A 27,819-nucleotide genomic window follows, 5' to 3' on the forward strand; every position below is an offset into this window, starting at 1 on the left:
AGCTTCTTCATGCACTGATCATATGGGGGCGTGATTTTATTTTTTATACGTTGCGTCCCAGCGTAATCTAAAGCTACTTTTCCACACGACGCAGGGAGAGGAGAACGTCCAGCGCAAGCGTCGGCTCAAACGTCCGCGCGTCAAAATCTAAAGCTCCCTAGACCGCTCCGCTATGACACGCTGCACTGCACGTTGGGGCTGGTCGCAGTTAGGTAGGTATGTGCTGTACATACATAAAGTCAGTGAGTGGGGTGCTATGAGCTGCTACTCGTGCTAGGTACATGTACAGCAGTCTTGTGATCGACTGAGGACCGCGACTCTGGACCTAAAACTTCTTAGGTAAAAATGAGAATGTATGCCTACATATTATCATTGTGAAATGTTTTATTTGTGTATATATGACTCATAAATGGGTTTTCATGAGACCTTTTCAGAGATCATTCGAGTTGTCCATACTTGTTAGTCCCATACGTGAGAATATGTGTATTTGTGCGCATGATTGTGGACAGTGGTGTATCATGGGCAATTGTAACTGCGACCAGCCCCAACACGCAGTGTTGGGGCTGCGCATTGTAGCAGACATGATCATGACAGGCGAAGTATAGCGCCTAAAAATCAATATGAAATCGCAAAAATTCCGCAATATGAAGACTTACAGGTGAAGATGTAATGTTGAAGACTGACTGCGTTCAACTTTTGGTTCTGGCAATAGTCCCTTTCTGCTCGGTTTGATGAGTTAAATGCGACTCGGTCGAGAGGAACTCGGGAGAACTACATCTTATACAGTCAATGGATTTGAGATTTGTGCGCATGCGCTGGCCGTCAAGTCGTGTAGCTTTGTGGCAAGGCCTTATCCGTTGGCAAAACCTGTTAGCAAACCCTCTCGCTGTATATTGCGTTGCTTTCTGGGTGGGTGCGCGCGCGCACGCCTTGTCAGAAGGCTAAACGCATTGCGACTCCGCCAGCACATGAATATTTACGTGCGCAGTGTACTGCATACTGATTTCGAAAATGGTGAATGGGATGGGGAGCTAGGACTACGGACCCGTATATGGCCGTGAAAAAAACGTTTTTTCAAGATCATTGGACCAGTGTGAACAAGAACAAGATGAACGAAGGGTATTAATTAGATAAGAATCTTATGTATACTATAAAAGTACGTTTTTTCCTCGTGATATTCGAAACCTACGGAGGTGCGAAAATCTGTGACAGACTGTGTATGTTTTTCAAGCTTACCGATATAGCACTCTATTGACTCAGGACGCTCCCACAGTGTGTAACTGTGTATACGGAGCGTCCCGGGGTTAGGGCAATTGTGCACTTTCTTTACGGCCCTAGAATCTATATTATCGGCACCTCATTCGCCGTGTGCTAAGGTGATATCCCATAAACCATCCTACTGAGCAGCTGGCGAGCTTCTCTTGCTGTATGGAACGCCGTTTGACAAGTGATATAAGGTCACTAAAAGCCCGCCTTTAATACTCACGGCGCTTCTGCGGAGCTAGCTGACACATCGAACAATGTGCGATCGCGATTTTGCGTGCCTTTGCTCTCCGCTGCAGGATTATCGAGCTTTACATAATATACAATGTTGCATTGCAGAAAATTTCCATGATCATGGCACAAAGTGTGAGAGAGTTTGCAGTAGTCTGTGATACAATAGATTCCATTTTTGAACTTCCTAGCTTGCGCCGCCAGCTCGCCACAACAGTTACGTGAATAAGTGTATTTTCATGCCTCTTCATCCATCCCGAACCGAACCAACCCATCACAAATCACGCAAACCAACCACGCGGGCGAGGCTTGTGTGTGTGTGTGTGTCCATGTAGTGGCTGCCCGTAAATCGGTAGCTATACACACTTCGCACGGCATCTGGTCGGGCTCGTTAAACGGTAACTGTGTAGACGAAATAAACACTAGCAGAGTGACGAATGGAGATAAGATTTTGGGTTTTTTTATATTATTTTACAGAATAATTCCACCAAGGCCGCGAGCGGACATATGCCCTCCGCAATAGGTCAATTAGTGATACCCTAGCTGCTTAATATATAGCGCAAAATTCATTCATTTAAAATCATGATTGAAGCACGGATTCGACGGAAGTTTACCACTTGTTGCATTTAAATTGTGTGCCAATGCACAGCTCACGCTCGATCATGCCACGCCGCACAGGCAGGGAAGGGCGTTAGAGCAGCCATGTGGCGTACCGTAAGAGCTTTCATCACACACACAAGCATGTTGACACATTCACACACACTGCATGCATCCCAACACGAAATCTCACACACATGTATACAGTACAGTGCCGGAAGACCCGCTGTCGACCCGCGGTGCCTGATTGGAACTCGAAATCGCACGCACTGCTCGATTAGGGTAAAATCTCGCACCGATAATATAGGGCCATAAAGTGCACAATTGCCGTATCATGGTGGGTGGTGTGACTGTAAGTTTGCGTGTAAATTTTCAGCAACTGACCATGATGGTGTGATATGCATAAATTTGGGTATTTTCAGTACTGGTATTTTAAGTCGTTGTGGTTCAGTAATTGAGACCAACCAAATGCCACACCACAAAAAAACAAAACAAAACAAAACAAAACAAGGCAACCAGAATTCAGAAGTGGCAGCATTGATGCTGTCCATGACCATCCATGTGACATGTCATGACAGTTGACATTTGTTTGTTGTTGATGTGCTGGGTTTTTTTTTCAGAGTTCACCACGTCAACACTATGCATTGCCCTCATCTCTCTTTTTTCTCTCTTGTTTTGGCGTATAATCTAAACATTGGGTCATTAAATAGATCTAGGCCCTCTAGTTCACCGAAAGATCGGTCTGTATCTGGTCGTCGGGTAACCCTGGCGCGGGGCGCTGTAACCAGTAACAGCGCCCCGACAACGTGTATGCAATTTAGTGAAGTAATCAAGTGCACTGCGACGCTTGCAATTCTGTAAACAACTCACCGTTCAAAACGACTCTTGGATTCGCAAGAAAAGCCACATATGTTGTAATACCATATTGTTGAATATTTAACAATAGAGGCGTATATGTATCCCTCACCATCACCTCCGAAAACAAGATAAATCGTCATCGAAACGAAATAGATAAGTATAGTAAATCACCGCCCAGCATCCATTCTATTGTAGAATGCGTGACGTATGATACATCACGCCTCATGAATATTCATTTCAGTTCTCAGCTCGCCGTCCTTTTTTTTTCCACACGCATACATTGTGTATTGTAATATGTGCTACATTTTATCCATACCCGATCGACAACAAGGCTATTAGTGCATGCGCTGTGTAAGCTGTACTACGATATGAAGTACAGAAGGACTAAAATCTCGGATAAAATCTTTCAGTAGGCTCTTAAAACAGATCATATTGTAAATCGACTTCGGCGGCTCTGATTGTAAGTATCTCATCTAACAGCATGGCTATGAATTTCAGTGTAAAACCCTTTTGGTCTCTGCGATCACCAAAATGCTAAGCCATATCAGGCGGTTCTGCGATAGCCATAGGGTTGTCATGCGACCCCTACCCGGTACGGGTTGGGGTCGCTGGTGCGGTTAGTCGTCGGGAAGACTGCGTCTGGCTTCACGAATCCCCTCCTATACAGACTGAAGGCTATGATGCTGGTTCCTGTAGAGATGCTCTGCCAACTGTCGTGCACAGACCAAACGTTACGATAAACCCAATTTCATGCAGCTTTTTTACATTCAATCAAGTTTGACATGGCACGACACATTATGCAGCAATATTAGGGGTAACTTTCTCACATTGTGCAATCAAAATACAGTAACTACTGTAGGTTTGATCACAGAAATTTGTATCCATATTGCAACATCGCCATTCACTAGCTGTAAGTCACCATATTGAATTATTAGCCAATCATGTGTAAGGTACATGTTTTAATGAAAAAACACATAGAAATTTACCTCGCATGTGATTGGCGAACGGATTCATATGTTGAAGAGCTGTTACGAACGTACCGATGGGCTGGTAGTGCATTTTTTTTCATGAAAATTTCACTAAAATGTTGGATATATCATTAATCTGGTGAGTGCAATGTATTCTTGAAATGTTGATTTTGCTATACAAGTTTAAATTTGCCGATCTAGGGCTGTGAATTAGACGCAATCGAGAAGGGTTAGGTACACGTACCTCACCCAATTCTCCATAGAGACAGTGGTTGGAGCTTCCCCACAGCGATGTTGTAGTACAAGCTTCCGTCTGTCTCCGGAGGAGAGCGATAACGTCAAAAAAATAAAAGACTCCTCCGGACAGACTTATCTTTCTGTAGACCTCATAGTATGCTACTTAGTGATATATTGTATCTTTAGGGGGTTGATACTAGAGAAGGGCAGTGATTTGGCTCAGTCAGGAGTGCATCTGCCTCCCCTCCAGATCCTCATCAAAGTAAAAGCAAAGGACCCGGGTTTAATTTCTGAGTCTCACTGAGCAGCTTGTTTTGTGTACTCATCCCATTCCCTCTTGAGGTGAATGAGGCGAAGACGCTGTCCCCCAGATAGGACATAAAATGGAGGTGCCATGTGTGAGAGAGTCTCAACATATTACAACTCATGCACATGGAACTAAGATCCTGCTTCATTAGTTCATTGCAAAGAGCAGGGTGCTAGCCCAGTACAGTACCCAGTGAAGTGACCACCCACCTACTTGACCAAAAGATTGGTCTGTATCTTGTTGGTATGGATATGTTCTGTGGAGACTACATCTAGCTTCATGGAATCCCCTCCTGTACAGACTAAAGGCTGTCCTACTGGCTCCTGTAGAGGTGCTGTGCCTGCTGTTGCGTGCAGACCAACGTTACAACAACCCCAATTTCATACAGCTTTTTTTACATTCAAACAAGATCGACATGACATGACACATTATGCAGCAATATTTGGGGTAACTTTCCCACTTTGAGCGGGTTTCTACTGAGTGATAAAAATTCAAAACAATGCGAGGCGATGGGAGGTGATTACATGCTTCTTCTAATTTGAGACATCGCATCTCCCGAAACATTCGGCCACTTTTTCCTTCTCTGAATCTCAAAGCAGCAGATTGAATTTGACTCCTGACTCACTGACTTGCAGTGAGAGCAGTACTTTAGAAGCGAAATCACTAATACTGTAAAAGTGGATATTTTCGGGCGACTTAATTTTTCACGCTCAACCATGTAAGAGGAGTTTCGCATGTTTTTAATTCCGCAGAAACAAGACATCAACTACTGGAACACATGGCAAGCAAAAATATTCTATTGCTTTTATTAACTCGCTACCTTCTGGTTGTGCGAAATGCACAAAAATTTCAACACTGCAAAAATTTCCACTTTTACAGTACACATTTTATGTCCCAATGACTTGAGGAATCACACAATGTACTTCACAATATGTATGAATATAAAGAATTAGCCTTACCTGTACTTTCAGCAGAAATCAGGTCAGTCACAAAACTTAAGATTTGCCACTTGACCCAGCTGTGTCAAGATTCATTGTGGGCATTGTCAGTATTGCCTTGTGATAATCTTTGTTACCTTGGTAACCATGTATATTTTACGGAGTAAAATACATATTAAGGCAAATCATTATACAAGTACACGGTATATCCTCTTCTTTTGTTGTCCTGCTGTGTAAATACGAACAGAAAATAATCAGCTTGGGCTGTTATTATGTCGGTGAAGAATGTCAGACATTTTGTGCAAATCTTGACCATGCATTGATTCTGCTTCACATTTTTGCCCAGGGTGATTAAAGGCTCCATCAGTGAACCAGTGCCAGGAATTTTGTGAGTTCAAGGATGTTTGGAGGACAGCAACCAACATCAGGGGGCACCACTGGTACCCCCAGTCTCTTTGGGACCACAGGTGGTGCTACAAGCACCGGCCCACCAAGCGGAGGGTTCTCATTTGGTGCAGCTCCAACTGGTTTGTGAAATGATAATACAGTGGACTCTCATTATAACAAAGTCCTCGGGACGCGCAGTTTTCTTTAGATATATATCAAAATTTCGTTATAAGCAAACAAATAAACTATAAAAAACATAAAGCGGATAATGTTGCGGCCTGAATTTTTATTTTGTTGTAACCGAAATTTTGTTATAAATGGGAGTGCACCATATGTTGAATGTACATATTTTTTTAATTAGATATTACAGTCCACTCCCATTGTAACTAATATGGTAAATAACATTCTTGTTACAAAAAATTATGGTCCCATAATTATCACCTATATACATCACTGTTCGACTGTAACAAAATTTCAACATGGCGAAAGATAACTGACAGTTCCGAGGACTTTGTTATGACGGGATTTACCTGTACCACAAAACTTACTTTAAATAATCCCCTTCTACAAATGTAGAGATATGACATTATAATAGAGTTGTATTATAAGCGTACAATAAATACCAAAATATGCAATCATTCATTGAGCTGATCAAGTTCTCTAGGTCCATCAAGGTTTTTATGCATTTATAGATCATTTATAACTGTGTGATTAATTTGAGTGCATTACATTCCTAAATGCATAAAATCTTAATTTGTAAATGAGGTTATAATACTGTACAGTTCTTGTGTATACATTAATGTAATGTAATGTCAGTTATTGAAATAACTTTGCATGCCAAGATAACATCACATTGCTGCCATTGCAAAACTTATGAGTCAAGGCTATCTGAGTAGTTAAACAATGTTCAGTGTGTTAGTTTGCTTGTTTGTATTATGTGAAAAAGGAAACTCTGGGGGTTCGACTGGAGGATTCACATTTGGATCATCAGCTGCCTCAACCAAGCCAGGAGGATTTTCTTTTGGAGCTGCACCAACACAGACCACCAGCCAGACCCAGTCTACACCTTCATTCTCTTTTGGTGGTGGCCAAGGTATTCACTATCTTATCATTTGTTTTCAAAAAACAGTATGCATCACATTAACAAGGTGGCTCATACAGGAAGACCCTGATGTGAAAGGGTTATCATAGAATAAGCATTACTAACTATGTATTACTCATAATACCCAAAATAAACAGAGTAGAATACAAGTGTAGTACGAATTGTGATGGGTCTTTACTGTGCATTCACCATGTGTTCATTATGCAAGTAGTATTCCTAGAGCAAGTCATTATTGAGTATTCCCACAATTGCCTCATTAAAATTTCTTGCCGTTAGAAAAAGGTTGCTTGAATTGTCAATTCATATAATCAAATAAGAGAAAATCTGGTCAAAAATATGTGACCCGCTACAACAAAATGATCCTAAAGTCGGGCGAGGTCGATTATTTGAAAATTGCATGATATAATCCCCTAATCTTTCTGCTTTAAATTGATATATAACACATTTTATAAAAATAATCGGCTGCGGAGATATCGATGTTTAAAGGAGAGCATGTCGAGACGTCTGGAAAATCACTGTTTCGAGAAAAGTGCCCTAAAAGTCTTCCTTTTGACGCAATCGCGATCAAGGGACACGCAAGTGAGTTTTCACCTCTGGACAATAGAAGGTAAGCCCTAGCAACCCCCGAAGAGTTCATTCAAGCACATCAGCGTCGGCGGTCTCCTCACCAACCAATCAGTGACCAGGATGTGAGAAGCGGCTGAGCATAGCGCACCCCGCCCGCACGCACCAGTCGACTGGGCAGTGTGCGAGTTTCACGCTTCGGTTAGCCCCAAGCAGCAAACTGACCAATGAGATCACTCTGGTCGTTGTTAGGGGCGGAGCCTGTCTGTGGCGCTCAATCCAAATTTTCAAACCAGTTTCTGCTTCGTTGAAACGCCAAAAAACATGGCTCAGAAAAACGCTATTTTTTAATCTTTCCTTTGATCATTTTGCTTCAAAATTTCGACAGATGATAGAAGACATGATAGACTCAAATAACATATCAAAATCAGAAAATCGTAAGTTTTGACCAATTTTTATGCCCTGACTTCAAACTCGATTTTCGCGGCTTCGACCTTGCGCGACTTTAGGACCTTTTTGTTGTAGCGGGTCACATATTGTTCCTGTAATATATATTTCCATACCATGTCAGTTACTGATTAAAGTGATCATTTTCTCATTTTGTCCTCATGAATAAGCCAGTTTGGAGATAGCACATGTGCACATGGGTACAAATGACCTTTAATTTTTCTCAGTTGGTTAGGCACTTCACTCAATTCAAAGCGACATAATGCAGCAGCTTGCCCAACATAGCAATTTATGGAACTCGTATTCTGACAAAGAATGAACCTGTGTAGATGAAGTAACCACAATGGTTTGTCAATCAATACTTTAGGAAGCATCTATTTCATTGTGCTGTTTTGAATACATTAACAAACTTTTTCTTTTAATACTGCCAAATACCAGGCTTGCTGTCAGGTGGATGTACTGGCAGGCACCATTTATAAAGATTCCATGAATAATCACAGCGTTACAGATGCTTATCTCAGTGAAATTAAAAACCAACCTGTCTCTCTCTACAAATGACCTTTTTCTGCTCATGCTCAAACTGGAACTCCTAACTGGCTTATTCTGATGAGATTTGGAAGGAATCATCCATGGCAGTAAGGAATGCAAAGTAAATGTAGAGAGACAGGTGGCTTCTAAGGGCTGCATCACTTTTTGTTTTATTAAAGTAATCTCGTTTCTTTCCAGTAGATCAGTTAAAGGGGATGGCGAGTAATTGATCAGTGGGAATGCTGGGGGATGATTGTTCCAATTCTTGTGGGATTCATTTACATGTAAGAGTACATTATACATCTATTGTTGTGTGAAAATTATTTGTTTCAGAATGGTCTCATATTCAAGTAATGTGCAGTTTAATGTTTCCAGGTTAGCATGCCTGTACAGTGACGGGGCATTAAACTGCACATTACTTGAATATGAGATCGTTCTGAAGCAAACAATTTTCACACAACAATCATAGATGTATAATGTACTCTTAAATGAATCCCACAAGGATTGGAACAATCATTCCCCAGCATTCCCACTGATTCCCACTGATCAGTTACTAGCCATCCCCTTTAAGTGTAATGTGTTTTTGATACCCATGTTACTATGTATGTAGGGAAAGAATAATACGTAGGAGGTTTAGGAGCTGAAGTTTTAACTTGCATACAGCATCAGTGTTCCGTGGATGCACAGAAGTAGTCCACACTTCTATTTGTGGCCTTGATGGTGTGGGTTCCATGCTGCCATCTTTCTCTGAACAATCCAAAGACGCACTATGAAAACTACCATAATGTCTGGTAGAATTTACTTGCTTATTTAGGGAATGAAATTAAATTTCTCCCAGTGATAAAGCAGGTATAACAAAAGTCAGTCCATCCAGAAATGTGTGCAAAAGTGTAAATCAGAGCTCTGTGTTTTGAAAGTGTTTGAAGCTGTACCCCCCTGAAAAGCCGACTAAAGCACTTTTCTGATTAATTCTGACAAATGAAACTGATAAGTTTATATGTCAGATCAGTGTCGAGGCATGTTCAGGTTTGAGAATTTTTTGTCATAATTTCATCAATGCCTGTACAATTTCTAGTCACATCCTTATGTCCTTAATACCACTTGTCTTACAGAAGTAGGGATGGCAATAAGTGATTACCATCATAAAGACATTATCTTCCTGAGAGAGTGGCTGTTCATTATGTATTGAGACATGAATCACTTGTCTTCCTGTCTGACAAGGGGTTCACACATACTTCAGATATTTTTGACTTGCGGTGTCAGACATTGGCTCAAATAGAATATGAATATGTTGACTCCATCTCATCAACCTCCATGATATTACTTTACACTTGTTTGTTAGGCCTCTCTGAAGAGGTAGCTGCTTAATACTATATATTACCAATATAAAGTGACCAAAACCACCATATCCTCCAGCTTCAGGCCCACCATCATTCAGTTTTGCAGCCAGTGGTAAGCAGGGAGCTCCTGCCACTGGGGGGTTTTCCCTTGGGACCGCCGCCCAAGGGAATATAGCCACAAGCTCTGCAGCTACCACAGCAGGGGGAGGTTTCAAGTTTGGAGGAGTGACGACAACCGGAGCAACCCCATCAGGTATCATTGTAATGGTCTAACATATTCACAAGTTTAAAAAAAAAAAAAAAAAGAGATTAAATGTTGACTGGTCACAATCACGATGTAAAGGTGCTCATGACTGGTTATAAACAGAATTATATATTAGATAAAATAAATACCTGGTCATGTATACGTTCTCATCCAATCATTTAATTATGATCTGCTTTATCATTTTATGAAAAAAAAAATATATATATATATATGTGTGTGTGTGTAAGTGACAATGGAAAATACATGTTGCCCTATTGGGTGTATGACACATGATAAATGTGTGTTGTTTCCATCTAAACTAGAGTGCATGATAGTCATTTAATTGCTGGAGTTCAAGGTACCAATGCACACATTGGGAGATATTTTAGTATGTGGAATTGTAGGCTGAAAGAGGGTAAAATGAATATAATGATTCACATTATATGCTGTATCCATCACCTCTACATACGTCAATGCAAACTTGCACTACTTCTTCCATAGTTTACATGAGTATTCTTTGCTTGGTTTCCTCTGATTTCAGCAAAATGAGCAGCTGTTATTTGGATCAGCTGGACTAATGTCTACACAGATTCTATGTTGGCTTGATGACTGACTTACATTACTTTATACACTGTTATTTTCGCGTACAGATATTTTTTGCAAATGATGAGGTCATAGACATTTTAACAAGATGTTGTTTTTGCGAATTGATGCCGATGCTAACTTAAATTTGCTTTTACCCTAGTGCATTGAGACATTTTTGTGTGTTGTTAAATTTGCGATCCATCTGAGATTCGCAAAAGTGTGAAAATTAAACCCTCATGAAAATAACAGCTTTAACAGTACTCTTAATTTCAATTCAGAGACACCATCCCAAGCATATCTGAAGTTAGGTGGAAGAAAGTAGATTTTAAGCACCAGCAGAAAATACTTCTTCAGTAGAAGGTACATTATACACTGTGAGAGTGAAGACATTTAAACTCAAGCATGATATTTTGCAAAAATGGCTCAAAGCAGGACATTTCTGCCAAAATCGGGAAAGTTGGTGTCTCTGTCAATCATTAAATGAGTATTGTATTCACATAATCCCAGGTGGGCTGACCCTGGGCCAACCAGCAGCCAGTGTAGCACCCCAGGCTGCCAGTACCACCACAGCTCCAACAACAGGATTCAGCCTCGGGGGAGCAGCATCAACAGCGCCCTCATTGACAGCAGGAGGGACACCTTCCACTGGCTTCTCTCTCCTGGGAGGAGGTGAGAAACCTTCATTGGACATTTTATACTGTACTATAAAAGTGTGCTCTTTCGCTCATTTCACCCAATATGAAACTAGCATGAAACCAAAAGCATGTGAATCTTTTGTACATGTACAGGGTATACTGTATTATATAGATCATGATTGGCAGGGGAGGGAACATACCGAATGTTCCACCCATAGGGTTTGAAATGCTATTGAGGGAGACTATAAGTCCCAAGACAAAGTTGAGGGACTTGTAGCCTCCCGATATAGCATTTACGGGTGGAACGTTTGGTACATGTTCTGGACAACATAAGTCATCATCTGTTATATGATATGGGTTAGTCAAATACCAGGCAAATTTATCCTATTGATTACGTGAAAAATATGATCGTTCAATCGTTTGGTTGAAATCGTTTTGTCATTTGTTACGTGAAAATGTTTTCCTATGGAAGAACATTAGAAACATGTTCTGCCCATGGTCAAACATAACCAATATGCCTCCATCAATTGACTCTGTTTAGCCAATCACTAACCGGTATTTGACTAACCCATTTAATATATTGTAATGTATGACTATATTATTTTTATATTTTTCTGCGTGTTCGCTCATCCTGTGGAGTGAATGAATTAGTGGTTGTAATGTGGACCACGTACCTTTTACCCTACAATGTGCTGCCAATGGCAGTTTGAAGTGCTCTTTCAATTGAAACCATTCATTTTATTCATTTTGCTAGCGCTCTTTAGACCCTTTCAAATTTTAGTACCTTTTTGATAAGCCTTTCATTCAAAGTATCTCTTTACACCCTTTCTTTTGACAGAACCCTTTCTGTAACTTTCATTTGGTGGAAGCTGTTAGCTTTCCCTGTCGTCCTCAGTACTTCTGTAAACTCTTTCATTTTGCACAACAGTTTCTTGTACCCTTCTTACCCTAGCTGTGTTGTAGACCCTTCCAAATTACAGTAACTTTTTGGTAACCCTTTCATTTTGCAGAAGAGTTTCCATAACCCCTTTCATTCTCAGCCCTGTTGTAGACCCTTTCAAATTACAGTAGTTTGCTAGTTGCCCAAGTATGCTGTGTTCTTCTGTGGAAAGAGTCTGCAAGAATGCATGAGGTAAACTTGCGATACCCAGATGAGCCCTAGACCCTCTGAGTCTCTCTTGTTTGTTTGTTTGTTTTTCTTCATTTCTTTTCATCATTTTCATTTGTTCGGTACACAACACTCAGCTACTGCAGCTACAGGTCAGATATCTCAACCATCGGCTACCACAGCCAGTACAGGAGGGTTAGGAGCTGGTCTGGGGTTCTCCCTTGGAACAGCTGCAGCATCTAACACAAGTGAGTGCAGTGATTGTCAGCCTAGAACAAGATTCTGTGATCTAGTGGAGTATGACAGCGCCATGAGCACTGAAAGGTGGACCTGTGTGCTGTACAAGTAGCCACTATTATTACATTGTATTATTATAATTACAACTTTTTGTGGAGTAGAGGTCACTCTTGCACAATTATTGCATTGGAGCACATCAACTCCTGAATGTTGGGTAGTAGCATTTTGGTTAAATTTGCTCAGATTTTGGTTCTAGCTTTCTGGAAAGAATTCAGCCATCCCTTCACAGGACTTGGTTCTAGCTACCTGGAAAGAATTCAGCCATCCCTTCACAGGACTTGGTTATAGCTACCTGGAAAGAATTCAGCCATCCCTTCACAGGACTTGGTTCTAGCTACCTGAAAAGAATTCAGCCATCCCTTCACAGGACTTGGTTATAGCTACCTGGAAAGAATTCAGCCATCCCTTCACAGGACTTGGTTATAGCTACCTGGAAAGAATTCAGCCATCCCTTCACAGGACTTGGTTATAGCTACCTGGAAAGAATTCAGCCATCCCTTCACAGGACTTGGTTATAGCTACCTGAAAAGAATTCAGCCATCCCTTCACAGGACTTGGTTCTAGCTACCTGGAAAGAATTCAGCCATCCCTTCACAGGACTTGGTTCTAGCTACCTGAAAGAATTCAGCCATTCCGTCACAGGACTTGGTTCTAGCTACCTGAAAGAATTCAGCCATCCCTTCACAGGACTTGGTTCTAGCTACCTGGAAAGAATTCAGCCATTCCTTCACAGGACTTGGTTATAGCTACCTGGAAAGAATTCAGCCATCCCTTCACAGGACTTGGTTCTAGCTATCTGAACAGAATTCAGCCATCCCTTCACATGACTTGGTTATAGCTACCTGGAAAGAATTCAGCCATCCCTTCACAGGACATGGTTATAGCTACCTGGAAAGAATTCAGCCATCCCTTCACAGGACTTGGTTCTAGCTACCTGGAAAGAATTCAGCCATCCCTTCACAGGACTTGGTTCTAGCTACCTGGAAAGAATTCAGCCATCCCTTCACAGGACTTGGTTCTAGCTACCTGGAAAGAATTCAGCCATCCCTTCACAGGACTTGGTTCTAGCTACCTGAAAGAATTCAGCCATTCCTTCACAGGACTTGGTTCTAGCTACCTGGAAAGAATTCAGCCATCCCTTCACAGGACTTGGTTATAGCTACCTGGAAAGAATTCAGCCATCCCTTCACAGGACTTGGTTATAGCTACCTGAACAGAATTCAGCCATCCCTTCACAGGACTTGGTTATAGCTACCTGGAAAGAATTCAGCCATCCCTTCACAGGACTTGGTTCTAGCTACCTGGAAAGAATTCAGCCATCCCTTCACAGGACTTGGTTATAGCTACCTGGAAAGAATTCAGCCATCCCTTCACAGGACTTGGTTCTAGCTACCTGAAAAGAATTCAGCCATCCCTTCACAGGACTTGGTTATAGCTACCTGGAAAGAATTCAGCCATCCCTTCACAGGACTTGGTTCTAGCTACCTGAAAGAATTCAGCCATTCCTTCACAGGACTTGGTTCTAGCTACCTGGAAAGAATTCAGCCATTCCTTCACAGGACTTGGTTATAGCTACCTGGAAAGAATTCAGCCATCCCTTCACAGGACTTGGTTATAGCTACCTGGAAAGAATTCAGCCATTCCTTCACAGGACTTGGTTATAGCTACCTGGAAAGAATTCAGCCATCCCTTCACAGGACTTGGTTATAGCTACCTGGAAAGAATTCAGCCATTCCTTCACAGGACTTGGTTCTAGCTACCTGGAAAGAATTCAGCAATTCCTTCACAGGACTTGGTTATAGCTACCTGGAAAGAAGTCAGCCATCCCTTCACAGGACTTGGTTCTAGCTACCTGGAAAGAATTCAGCCATCCCTTCGCAGGACTTGGTTCTAGCTACCTGGAAAGAATTCAGCCATCCCTTCACAGGACTTGGTTCTAGCTACCTGGAAAGAATTCGGCCATCCCTTCACAGGACTTGGTTCTAGCTACCTGGAAAGAATTCAGCCATCCCTTCACAGGACTTGGTTATAGCTACCTGGAAAGAATTCAGCCATCCCTTCACAGGACTTGGTTCTAGCTACCTGAAAGAATTCAGCCATTCCTTCACAGGACTTGGTTCTAGCTACCTGAAAGAATTCAGCCATCCCTTCACAGGACTTGGTTCTAGCTACCTGGAAAGAATTCAGCCATCCCTTCACAGGACTTGGCTCTAGCTACCTGGAAAGAATTCAGCCATCCCTTCACAGGACTTGGTTATAGCTACCTGAAAGAATTCAGCCATTCCTTCACAGGACTTGGTTCTAGCTACCTGGAAAGAATTCAGCCATCCCTTCACAGGACTTGGTTCTAGCTACCTGGAAAGAATTCAGCCATCCCTTCACAGGACTTGGTTCTAGCTACCTGGAAAGAATTCAGCCATTCCTTCACAGGACTTGGTTCTAGCTACCTGGAAAGAATTCAGCCATCCCTTCACAGGACTTGGTTCTAGCTACCTGGAAAGAATTCAGCCATTCCTTCACAGGACTTGGTTATAGCTACCTGGAAAGAATTCAGCCATCCCTTCACAGGACTTGGTTCTAGCTACCTGGAAAGAATTCAGCCATCCCTTCACAGGACTTGGTTATAGCTACCTGGAAAGAATTCAGCCATCCCTTCACAGGACTTTCTCAGAGAAACATTGCAGACTTTTCATGCAAGCCTTGGGTTTTTGTTTTTTGTTTTCCCTGATCAAAATCTTCCTGAATTCTGACCGATATAACAACTGTTTTTCGAAGATTCTGTTGTAGCAAGTGTAATAGGAAATATTTTGACCCTGCTATAATGGGATTTTTCTTGTTTACACCTTTATAGTAATAAATTACAAAAATGTATGACAGCATCATATATGTGGCATGCCAGATTATGCCTACCAAAGCAATCTTACACACCATACAATTGCACAAAAGTTGTATGTGTTAGTATACAAATAGTGATTGGTCACGAGTGTAATGGTACAAGATTTCGCACGAAGTGAAAGATAGAGGTGCTCTATTCAACGAGGCAAAGCCGAGTTGAATAGTGCACCTCATCTTTCACCGAGTGCGAAATCTGGTTCCATTGCACGAGTAAAAACCATATACACTATTTGTTTTATACAACCCCTCGAATGTCAACCATTTTCCGTGACAGATGAATGAGTAGCCTCACAGTCGCAGTAACCATGTACGTACGTATGCGAAATGAAGTTGTTTACAAAAATGAGTGACAAAAGTACACACTTGTTAACGCACTTGTAATTGTTGAGTGCGCGCGGCACATGTTTGTTTATTGTGACATCAGAGCCGTGCAATGGAACATTTTGGTCAAACAAAATTACACGGCTGACAGCCAGAGCGTGCGATGGAACTTTTCACTAAATGTCACGTGATGGGCAATCGACCAATCGGATAGCTACATTCTAGATAGGTGTTGTATAATACTGCTTACATGGCAGTTTATTGCTCATCCTATCAGAGAGTGAGAGGAAGAATTCTTGTTAATATATTCTCATCAGAGCTGTTTGATTTGACTTTTAGAAACATTTTGAATTATGCACAGTCTACTGTATTTGTGTTCATTAATGTAATGTGTTTGTCCATTAACATGTCATTTAGCTACAGCAGCCTCAACGGGATTAAAGCTTGGTGGTCTAACAACCTCAGCACCAGGTGGTTTGACACTGAGCACAGCAACAACCTCTGCACCAGGAGGCTTAGGAGGTGAGCAGCTGCCTAGGAGATGGTGTCAACCATGTCTATGTATCTTAGCTACTTTGTAGTATCTTCCTAGTTGAATCTTATGATAACTATTTCTTTTACTACTGTTACAGCATTGGATGTTGTAGTCTACGTTTTCCCCAATCATTTTCCGTGAAATTACTTTTATTTTCTACTAATGGGTGTAGGAGTAGAGTGTATTCTCGTTATTACAATCGTTGTTGTACCAAAATTCTCCTTACAACAAAATAAAAATTCAGGTCCCAAAATTATCATCTATTAATCTGTTGTATACTTTACTGTTCACCTAAAGTATAGTGAGAATTCAAGATAACCAAAGAAAACTGGGGTGGTATTCTGAGACCGTTTTATCTCAGTTTTAAGTCTGTTGTAACAAATCAGTATTCTGAACACCATTTTAACTCTGTTCTAACTTTTGTTGTAACTTATGTTTTGATTTTGTTTTATATTGCTCTCTCTTTGCGTGTGCATGCCATTCTTTAGTTTGTGTGCACGCCAGAGAATGAGCGCTTCTTAAAACGTGCATACTTAAACAAGGCGTGTTTTGCTCACTTCTGCCCAAGGGAGCAATCTTATTGGTTAAAACGTCTTAGATGCTACCTCTAACAATATTTCTTATTGGATATGATTATTACTGTGGATGTGGTTTTCACGACTTACAATACCATTAAAACAGCTCTCAGAATACTGAGTAGCGACTGTCTTTAGCAGTGTTGTAACTCTCGGGCTTACAACAGATGTTACAACAAAGGTTTGAACAGAGATAAACCGATATTCAGAATACCACCCCTTGGTCCCAAGGATTGAGTTATAATGAGAGTGCCCTATAAATCCCATTGTGATGTTTGTTTGTTTGTTTATTGGTTTGATTTTGTTTGTTGCTGAACTTGTCTTCCCTATGCCTTTCTCTCTCTTTCTCTCTCTCTCTCTCACTTTGTCTTTCTCTTGTTGATCATGTGACATCAAGCAATACAGAGGACATACTGATAGGGAATAAATTCCTAAAGTGTAGATTTATTCATGTATTTATTTATTTTGAAAAGTCTGTGAACTTGCACCCCACCCTATTTTGGCATTTATATTCTTTGTATTGTGAGATTTTGCCGCATGAGTTTGTGTCACAGTGTGTTAAGATGCAGAATATTCCTTGTGCATGCCCATCTGACATCTGCAAAAAGCTGTCGGCAGATGTTGCACCTAATATGCCTTGTTCAAGTACAACACACAACTGTATAATTTTCGTGATTTTTTTTAATACTGAATTCTTATTGGATTGGACAGACAGTTTCCAGTGATTATGACCTTGTTGACTCATCTGGGGCTCACAGAATTTTTTGTTACAAGGAAACATCTGTTGTGGCAATAAGAGTGATTAGATCTTGTGGAGCAAGACAATTTCATACTACAATTATGAGCTACTGTTTTGGAAGTGCCCCAGTCGTATGAAGATGATCTTAAATACTTTTAGTCTTATCAAGTGGTTGAAGCATGATTTCAGTGCAGTCTTTTCTTGTCCTTTGCAAATTATTGTACTCACCAAACATGTGGTATAATAACTTCCTACACTAATCAGGAGGCTTCAAATTGGGTGATCTTGGAGCCAAGCCGGCTACTGGGGGACTATCACTAGCTACACCATCTAGCTCTGCCACCTCAGCCCCAACAGGGCTGGGGCTACTAGGGGCCAAGCCCACAACCACTGCTGTTACCTCTGCTCCTGGGGCTGGACTGGGTGAGTAGCAAAGCATTCAGTTTGGCATGTGCTTATATTGAAGGATAGGCAATAACTGACAAACGGTACAGACTTCATCATCGGGAAAGGCTTTTGAGGGAACACTGCTCAAGTGTGTTGAATTTGATGTGACTGATTTTTGTAATGTGATTATTACCACTTTAATACTCAGATCCACAGTGTACTCTCAAAGTCATGACATATGATGATTGAAACGTTTCCATTGTCAAACATCAGTGTCTATAAATGGCAGTTCAAGCCAGTGAAATAACGTCATTGATTTATATCTGAAAACAGTAGTTATTTTTTAACGAATCCAAGATGGATTCAACTGAAGGCACATTCTCAACATCTGCCATTTGGCAGTAAGACATACTGTAAAACCAGAAATTTTGTGTGTATTAAATTTTTGCATAGGAGGAAAGATTTGTGAAATTAAAATGCATGTGAATGTTCTTGTCTGCACATTTATGCATTGAATGCTAGTAGCATTCTGCAAAAATTTCATATTGCAAAAAGACATGGCTCAAATTGGCAAATATTTCTGGTTTTAGAGTAGTATGTGGGACTACACAATGTGGTGTCATTGTGCTGGGGGACATATCAAGCACTGTCAACTTCTACTTGCCTGTGTGTACTTAAAGGAGAATGACACCTAAATATAGATATATGTGGAGTGAGTGAATGCAGCAATTTTAGAACATATCAGTGTAATTTGAGGAAAATCAGACAGTCCATTCAAAAGTTCAAATGAATTTTACAGTTTTGGTGCTGCCATCACTGGATGACAAGAATAGACATTTTGTGATGTCACTACAGGGCAGTGTTCTAAAAGAAATATAAAGATACGTTATAGTACCTTCTTATTGCCAGCATGATGTAAGAGCACTTGACTTAGCTCTTTTAGAAACCAGGAGAATGATATTACTCTCAACATATATCAGTAATATGAGTATCAATTGAGGGATTGTGTACATTCCACATCTCTTAGTTTAAGTGGGGGCCAATATACTACTATCTTTGCCTTTAGAGACAGTTGCATTGAAATATGAGAAATTACTGTTTGCAGAAAATAACACCACACAAACACAGATTCTGTGCTGAATACTTTGGCATACCTTACCATTGTTATAGCTGTCACTTAATGATATTGATCTGTTTTGAATCTCTTAATTTGTCATTGGTATTGCTACAATTACTTCATATCGAAGTTTTCATGCATAACATGTCATACAACATGTAGTATAGAGACATGTGAACCTTGAAATAATGCAGGGCCCAAGTGTTTGCTGATTCCTGATTCTACTTGGTAATTTTCATCAGCAAACTGCAAAATTCTGGAATCATATCACCATGACAACTAATCATTACAAATTTGAGATGATCTAAAGCCATGTTAATTAAAGGTGACGTATAGAAACTCAAGAGATAATTGTGATTGTTTTCCACAGGTCTTGGTGCCAAGCCTGCTGCAGCTCCCACAGGGTGAGTTATCTTTTGCCTGACTCCATTATGAATAAAAGTGTATGTTGCTTCCTTCAAAGCTGATATTGTGATCCTGTGGTAGAGAGAAGAGTTGATGGTAGAAATGTGCCTAATTTTTCACGAAATTTGGAATTATGTGTGACCCGCCACGACAAAAGGATCTGAAAGTTGACAGTCGAGTCAAGAAAAATTGAGTTTGAAGTCAGATCATCAAATTCGGTCAAAACCATCAAATTTCTGTCTGGCATAATTTTGTAGTCTTATGTTTCGTCTGTCATCTGCCCAAATTTCGAAGCTAAATGATCAAATTGAATGAACATGGTGAAGGTTGCTAGGAGCATACCTTGTATTGTCAAGAGGTGAACACTGTCTAACCTCCCCTTGATCACGATTGTTTTGGAAGGAAGCTTTGAAGACTGTTTTCTCGAAACGCTGATTTCCTAGACCTCTCAACATGCTCTTATAAATAAAATCATCAATATCTCCAAATCGAGAAGTTTTATGAGTCATGTTATACTGTAAAAGTGGAAATTTTTGCGGTGTTGTAATTTTCGCGCATTTCGCGCAACCAAAAACTAGCACAAAAATAAAAGCACGCGAATGTTTTTGCTTGCCTTATGTTCCTATGCATGATGTCTTGATTCTGCGGAAATAAAAACACGCGAAACTCTTCTTACCGGGCCAAGCGCGAAAAATTAGTCGCGCAAAAATATCCACTTTTACAGTATATGAAGTTAAAGCGGGAGAGTAAGGGAATAATGTTGTGTCATTTTAAGAAAATCGACCTCCCCGACTTTTGGATCCTTTTATTGTAGCAGGTCACACATTGTCTTCTTTAGAAAGATTGCTATTGTGTTCTATTTTCTGGTATGTTGTGCTCTTCATTTATTCTTTGATGGTTTTAAAAGCAAAAAGAATATAATGTAATGTAACACTTGTGTAGTAAATAGAGCAGGAATTGGCTGATCTGGCCTAGATCAAGAGACAATGTATTATGTTGTTGTGTATGTATCTTACCACTTCACTCACACTGAATTTTTGGTGACTACACCAGTATGGCAATGCAAACAAGAGGTGAGAACATACCATATTCAAAGTAAATAGTGGAATAACCGTGTGTAAACAGGCCCAGCTGTCTGACACACAGATTGGTTTACTCTATGTCTCTCTGAGGATGGGATCCTAGAGAATTTTTTGCTCTGACTCAAAACAAGATTTCCTCTTTGATTTCATTTCTCAGTGAAGAACTCTTACCATTCCCAGATTTATCTGTCTGACTTTGAAGTGTGAAGTGGAAACGTGGTGTAAAGAGTTCCTCAAGAGTAGGAAGTCATTTTATCCAAAGTTTGGATTTGGTGCTAGCCCAAAGCATGATAAAAAAGGACTTTTTTCCATTTGGACCAAAGAAAAGATAATCTTGTTGTTAAATGCCAAGATATGTTTTGTCTATGTTTTGGATACCCAGCACATCAGCTCCCGCTGCAACCATGTCATACAATGACCTTGAAAAGTGCATCAACAAATGGACAGTGGAGCTTGAAGAGCAAGAGAAGGTCTTTCTACAGCAGGCAGCACAGGTCAACGCTTGGGACAGGACACTGGTCAGCAATGGAGAAAAGGTCAGTAGTGGACAGAGAACTCATCACCTGTGGAAGGAGCTCAGCAGACAGAAAACTGGGGTCCGTGTCATGAAATCATCACATGGAAGTCTTTACATACATCTCTGAATGACCAAAGGCTCATAATATGTATTTAGCTATGAGAGACTTTCAGCAAGAAATAAAATCCATTTCATGAAGTCTGTCATAAGTGTGTCTTATGAAAGAAAAGTTTCTCATAAGACTTTCATCAAATGTACCCCAGAATGACTGGAGTCAGATTTGTTGTCTTTTTTTTAAAGCAGAACTCTTCTGTTTCATAAAATTATGTGTTCTTAGAAGAATGGTGGTGCAAGAACATCAGATATAAGTGAAATATTCTTTATATGAACCATTGTCACTGTCAGGGGAATGAGGTTTTTTGGCTTGTAATGCGCTGTAATAGTAAGGGAAAATGTTACCTATAGTGAGAGCATTAAGCAATCACTTTACATGTGATGCCAGTGAATAAACACTCCTTGAACAATGCTGGAATATTCTTGTAGACCTGCATTGCTTTGACTTGTGGGATTGTGATTGGTACAGATAACTATATGTCAGTCCTTTGTAGATTGCCAGCTGTTAATATTTCTTCCCAGGATGTTGAAATTATCTTCTTTTATGTTGTGTTCTCCAATTTTTTTTTACATTTTAATCATCACTTAAAAGTATGTTGAAAAGAATTCGCAACATGAGGAGAATGTCATGCATCCTGTTTTAATCAGCTCTTATTTCATTTTCCATATGCTTGTGACTTATGTGATGAAAGTGTTTTTTTTTTCTCCCTCTCTCTCCTTTGATCATTCATTGGCCATTACAGATCACATCACTTCACAATGACCTGGAGAAAGTGAAAGCAGACCAACAGAGGTGAGGTTCTTGTGTTAAAAGTTGAATGAGACCCTAATATATTAGTGAAGTGACTGAATGCAGCAATGTTAGTAGAACACAACAAAAAAAGTTTGAGGAAAATTGAATAGTTGGTTGTAAAGGTAATAAATTCTTAAAGTTTAGGTGTAACCATCACTGTTCAAGAAGACTACAACACTTTGTGACATATCGTAAGGAAAAAAAAAATCAACATATTCTCACTTTTCTAGCATGATAAAAGAGCACTTCACTTACCTCTTTCCAAAAGAAGAGGGCTAATCAATATTACCCATAACTTATGTTGGTATCAAGTTAAGGGAATTTATGCTTTTCCTTGAAGTTGTAAAATTTTGAAAAATTTCACTTTACATTTTCTTCATATTAATTTCCATACTCTATGATACTGAGGTCACAAATTGTGGTAGTCTTTTCATCCTGCTATGGCTGCACCGAAATTCCAAAAATTCATAGCTGTTGAATGGACTGTTCATTTTTCCTCAAACTTAACTCATGTGTTCTACTAATATTGCTGCATTTTTACAATCCACATATATATTTGGGTGTCATTTCCCTTTAAGTCAAGCATTTGTTGTTAAATGTAGTAGATATTTCCCACTCTTTGCACCCCTAATGTCACACGTACAAAAAATTTTCTTTGCTCATTTTTCCACTAATAAATTATATTCATTTCTGGTCAGTTTCCTTCTGTTTGCGTTTGTTACATACTCCAAAAGCTGTACATCACTTCGGTGATCCCTCGCATTTATCCCCAAGTTGAATTATCCTTCGGGTTTATGCCAGGTTCAAGTGTGTGCGTGTGTGTGTCAGACAAAAACACAGTGCTGTAGCTTCTGACCATTCAAGCATCGAGAATTTTATAGGGTTTCTGGAACGAACACTGAACTAGGGCTTTCTATAGTTCAGTCGGTAGAGCACCGGGCTAGCATCCGGAGGTCTCTGGTTCGAAGTCTGATGGAATCCCATTTTCTTTGCACAATTTTCCACTAGTAATAAATGTCAAATTTTTCTTCTAAAATAAATCAGACTGAAACAAGTGTAGCACAGATAAGAAGAAATAGTTATTGATGCTCATTTTAATCTTACTGTCTGCTTTGCATGTCAAGATGTTATCATTTTGTTTGAATTGCTGAGAGGTAGGGTGTTTGTGTCTTACGTTGGACACCAAGAGGGTTGATAGTGAATAGCTTTTTCACAAGTGGAAGTCAAATTACCGACGAGATATTACATAGTTTAGCTCTTCGAGTTGGTAATTAGTACGTAATTAGCTCATTTTTCATGTGTTAGTAGGAATCTCTCAAAGATGTTTTTTAATTATTCTTAAAGCTCATGTTAGGATATTGTACAGTTTTCACTTTTATGACTTAAAAATCAATCTATGGAATTATGCTCTTTCAGCTGTAGGCCATTTTTAAAGACCACAATGTTCCACAAATTAGATGAACGTTCTTTTGAAGAGTGTATACTTTAAAGGCTTTGTCTCTTTCATAGCTAAGGTGTGCCTCTGCTAGTGGTGATGAACAGAATTTTGTATTTCTATTCACTTCTGTCAATATATTCCTGACTTCCTGATTTCGAACTGTGTCATTGTTTCGCATTGAGACACTCACTCTCCCTCTCTCTTTCTTAACACTAGAGGGAATTTGTTTATGGACAGAGAAGTCTATTTGACATGAAGCATAGCCATGCATTCATAGGTGTGGAGTAAAGTGTAACGGTATATGTTTGAACCTAGGGGTATTTCTGCAGCTGTTTTGTCAGATATTTCCACTGACGTATTTGCTCTCAGCCAATCAGATTCAAGGATCTCAGCAGCTTTAAAACAATAATCAGTGACTGACAAGTTTCACAAAATGCTGCCTTGGTTGATGTTTTGCCTATACCGCAGGTTGGAGCATGAGTTGGACTACATTGTCTCTCAGCAAAGAGAGCTGGAGGACATCCTGGTACCTCTGGAGGAGTCTTGTAAGGTGCAGGAAGGCACCCAGTTTAGGCAACACACTGATGTGGAGAGGGAGAGGACGTGAGTTGTTGTTGTTATTAACTTTTAAGGTGCATGTCATTCAGTAGTGAATATTTACGCTAGTTGTGACACCAGGGATATTAGCCTCATATCAAGACTTTGCTTACCAGTTTGTTTGTTTTTTCCAAAACTCTTGTAATATCAGGTTCATGCAAGCTTGCACTACTTGTTAACCTTGTGAAGAGGCAGTTACATTTTTTAATAATGTAATTTAAGGGACAGGTTTCTTTACTTGTAAATAATTAGAATTATCTGTAATCTGACAGTGTTTATTGCTGGTAATGCTTGTAGAAGAATGGATGAGAGAATGCTGAAAGTAGTGTGGGAGTATGGTACGGGAAGGGAAAAGAGAGAGAGAGAGAGAGGGGACCAATGTTCTGTTTGAAGCATTAATATAACATTCAGTATATAATACATAAATATATTATAAACTTTAGGTGAGAGAATTGATTAATACTTCTTCAGGATGAGAAATTATGCTTATGACAGAAAACATTGGTTTCGGTGGCATTAATTTGGCATGAACTTATTGTACTATGTTTACACAAAACAAAATCCATGACTGTATTAAAAAGAATAGCACCATGTTCTCATACAGACAGGGATATTATAAGGGAGTATTGTGACAGATTTACTGTGAGAAGCACAGTAATGACAATCTGAAAGCATTTCAGCAAAATTGCTGTTTAGTCCAGAATTTACTTTTTAAGATATGTCATTATTTGATGATTGTTTTGTGGCACAATATTTGACTGTGCACTCCAAATTACCTTTTGTTTGTTTAAGTGAAATTATCAAGGTATATCGTCTCTTTTAATGAATATTGTACATATGACATAGAATAACAAGTGTCCAAGTTGGAGACAAAAACAAGCTTGTATAGTATGCTCGCAGTGCAAACGATAATCTGTGTTTTGTTACAGGTACCAAATGGCAGAGAATATTGACTCCCAGCTGAAGAGAATGGTGCAAGACTTGAAAGAAATCATCGATCATATGAATGCATCTAACACACCCACAGACAATGCAGACCCTGTAAGCTTTCACCTAGCTTGGTTTTCTGTTTGCTTGTTTGTTTGTTTTGGGGTTTTTTTTTCTAAATATTATTGTTGTGTTGAATGTACCAATGCCCACACAGTCACACAGACTGAAAGACTCATGGACACAGCCTCACGGACAGACAGACTCACAAGTACACAGGTATAAAGTCACACAGAATAGAGACACACATACTCACAGACAGACATGCTCATAGACTCACAAGTACACACTCATCTACACAGACATAAAGACTCACAAATTAATAGACCCAAAGATTTACAAAGTTGTACATAAACAGGCACATGCCTCAGAACATTTCTTTTGTCACTGAACACTTTGTCTATGTGGTCATACTCCTCAACCACTTACAAAACATGTACTGACAATAAGAAGTGGTCTGGACTAGTTTTACCTAACTTCATATGAGGGAAGAACATGATGTCCAAGTTTTAGAAGTGTAAGGATTATTGACATAAAAAAAATGTTGTGATATTTCTATGACAAATCAATGTCTCTTCAGGTGACATCATTTTCACTTCACTAGCACAACAATCTTTGAGATGCCATCAATGTATTAATATATCTTGGATAACCTATTGAGATATTCAGTTTTTCAATTCCATTCAATTTATTTTTTCAGCATAAAAGTCATGTCAGATAAGTTTACAAAACACAATGCAATGCCTCATACAAAGAAATATAGATACAAAGTAAAATATTGTGAACACAAATCTGCATAAAACATTGCTAAAATTTAGATACAAAGTAAAATATTGTGAACACAAATCTGCATAAAACATAATTTCCTAAAATATGAAGCGGAAGCAACCAGGAAGGGATGCTAGTTATTCTTATAGTTTAGCCAACCTCTGAAAATTATACAGCTTACAGTTACATAGAACAAAATTTAAAATCGCAATAAAACATGCAACAGTACAATGTATAAACAATTACCAGATATTGAAATTTTACCCAAATATTTACAGAAGAGTCAACTTCATTTCATATAAGTGCATTTCATGCAAAACTACTTTACTCTGAAAGGGGGTTTTCCTTTACATGTAGCCTCAACTTGGGCGATATACTGTGGTCTGCTATATTCCAAGATGATTGTAGTACTATTCAGAACAAGAATAAGTTCTGAGGAGAGCATGAAAGCATAGAACCAATAATGAGTGTAATGGATCACATCGTTTGTCTTGCATCTTGGTTAGCCATTATTTTCATAGTGTATGTCAAACTAACAGCAGACAGTGGAGTATAATTTGCCGTTGTTTTGAATGTTGTGATCTTGTGATAAATCCTTCTTTCTGTTCGTAGTTCTTGATCCATTCATTCTTTGTCTGCTGTTTGTCATCACTCCAGATCACTCAAGTTGCCAAAATACTGAATGCTCACATGAACTCATTACAGTGGATTGATCAAAATGCAGGTGAGTACATTTCTATCCTACTGAATACATGAGCCATAGCTTGCCTCATTATAACTCTATGGAGAATTAATAAATTATGTGATCTGTCATATCCCTCTCGATAATTCTGCCACTCCATGCTTTGTTTTACTTCTCTTGTTTTTTCTTCTTCTCTTTCTTTTTGCTCTTTTCCCTTTCTCCTCCTTTGCTTTATGAGATACAGTCCCACCTTGGTAGCTGTCATTTTTCCAGATCACACTTTTATCAGGACGTGGGCTGGCTTACAATTTTCTCTCCATTCTCGTGCATTTTCAGTACTTAAGCTCATTCAAAGCAAACACAATTTGACCATTATCATGTGAACATAACAACGAGACATTTGCCAATTATTGTGATGAGCTGTAAACCTAATCACACTACAACACTGTAGCTGAACGATTAGTATGTAGATTGCATGCCCTCAGCAGAAAGTGCTGTTTTTAGCTTATCTGTCTTATTTGGTCAAATCCCTCATGCTGATTGATGCCCCAATGTGGCCACATGAGTGAGGTCAGATTGTATGTTCTTTACCATTGACTACAAATTGCTGGCTAGAGCTTTGATGCTGTTTTGAAATTTGCTGTTTGGATGGCAAAGTCTTATATATCAAAAAGTCAAATGTTCGGGAGAGTGAAAAAACATGGCAGGCAAAGCATTATAACAAATGGGATCACCTTTCCTTCGACATGGTGACTTCATTTGTTTGCAGTAAGACAGCTAGGATTTGGACAGGACATCACTGAAGTGATTATCTTACACACACAAAAAAAAGTGAAAATCACCAAAGTTTGAGATTTAAGGTTTTGTCACCCCGGCAATGTTAAGTTATTACCCTGACTCTGTTTATACCTCGGTCTTTGTCATCAATCAATCTCCCTGAATCTATTCCTCTTGCCAGCTCTTGTCCAGAGGAAGGTAGACGAGGTCTCCAGACAGTATGAGGTGGTGAAGAGAGATCAGGAGAGAAACGTCCATCTAGCATTTGAATGACCCTCTCCCAGCGGTCAACTGACCAGTCCTCTGCTGCCTCTGTGACTAAGCTGAAGGTAGCAGAGATGCATGAAACCACAAAACAGGTGGCATGCAGGGACTCCTCTCAGACACTATCATACATTCCTTATTTCATATTAATGATTTCAATAATTCAACCCCGCACAGATTCTGTTGTACT

General features: G+C 39.7%; 1 protein-coding gene across 1 annotated transcript; it reads left to right on the forward strand.

Annotated features, from left to right (window-relative positions):
• Nucleotides 1-242: 242 nt before the first annotated feature.
• On the forward strand, nt 243-27,819 carry LOC139737730 (uncharacterized). The gene is made up of 15 exons (XM_071648408.1): nt 243-339; nt 5,746-5,926; nt 6,733-6,879; nt 9,844-10,020; nt 11,104-11,265; nt 12,477-12,587; nt 16,270-16,374; nt 17,966-18,124; nt 19,576-19,609; nt 21,075-21,228; nt 22,067-22,116; nt 24,023-24,157; nt 25,081-25,192; nt 26,564-26,630; nt 27,547-27,819. The coding sequence occupies exons 2-15, from the start codon at nt 5,800-5,802 to the stop codon at nt 27,636-27,638; spliced, it is 1,632 nt and encodes a 543-aa protein (XP_071504509.1). The 5' UTR covers nt 243-339; nt 5,746-5,799; the 3' UTR covers nt 27,639-27,819.

This window comes from Diadema antillarum, unplaced genomic scaffold, assembly GCF_040938485.1.
Source record: "Diadema antillarum isolate AM-2024a unplaced genomic scaffold, OU_Dant_1.0 seq00000701_RagTag, whole genome shotgun sequence".
In the NCBI taxonomy this organism is placed as follows: Eukaryota; Metazoa; Echinodermata; class Echinoidea; order Diadematoida; family Diadematidae; genus Diadema; species Diadema antillarum.

Bases quoted from the DNA above. Each gene is read 5' to 3' on its own strand.
- LOC139737730 (XM_071648408.1), top strand. From the start codon at position 5,800: ATGTTTGGAGGACAGCAACCAACATCAGGGGGCACCACTGGTACCCCC. The intron at 22,117-24,022 runs GTGAGGTTCTTG...CCTATACCGCAG, and splicing joins GTGAAAGCAGACCAACAGAG to GTTGGAGCATGAGTTGGACT. The intron at 25,193-26,563 runs GTAAGCTTTCAC...TCATCACTCCAG, and splicing joins CCACAGACAATGCAGACCCT to ATCACTCAAGTTGCCAAAAT.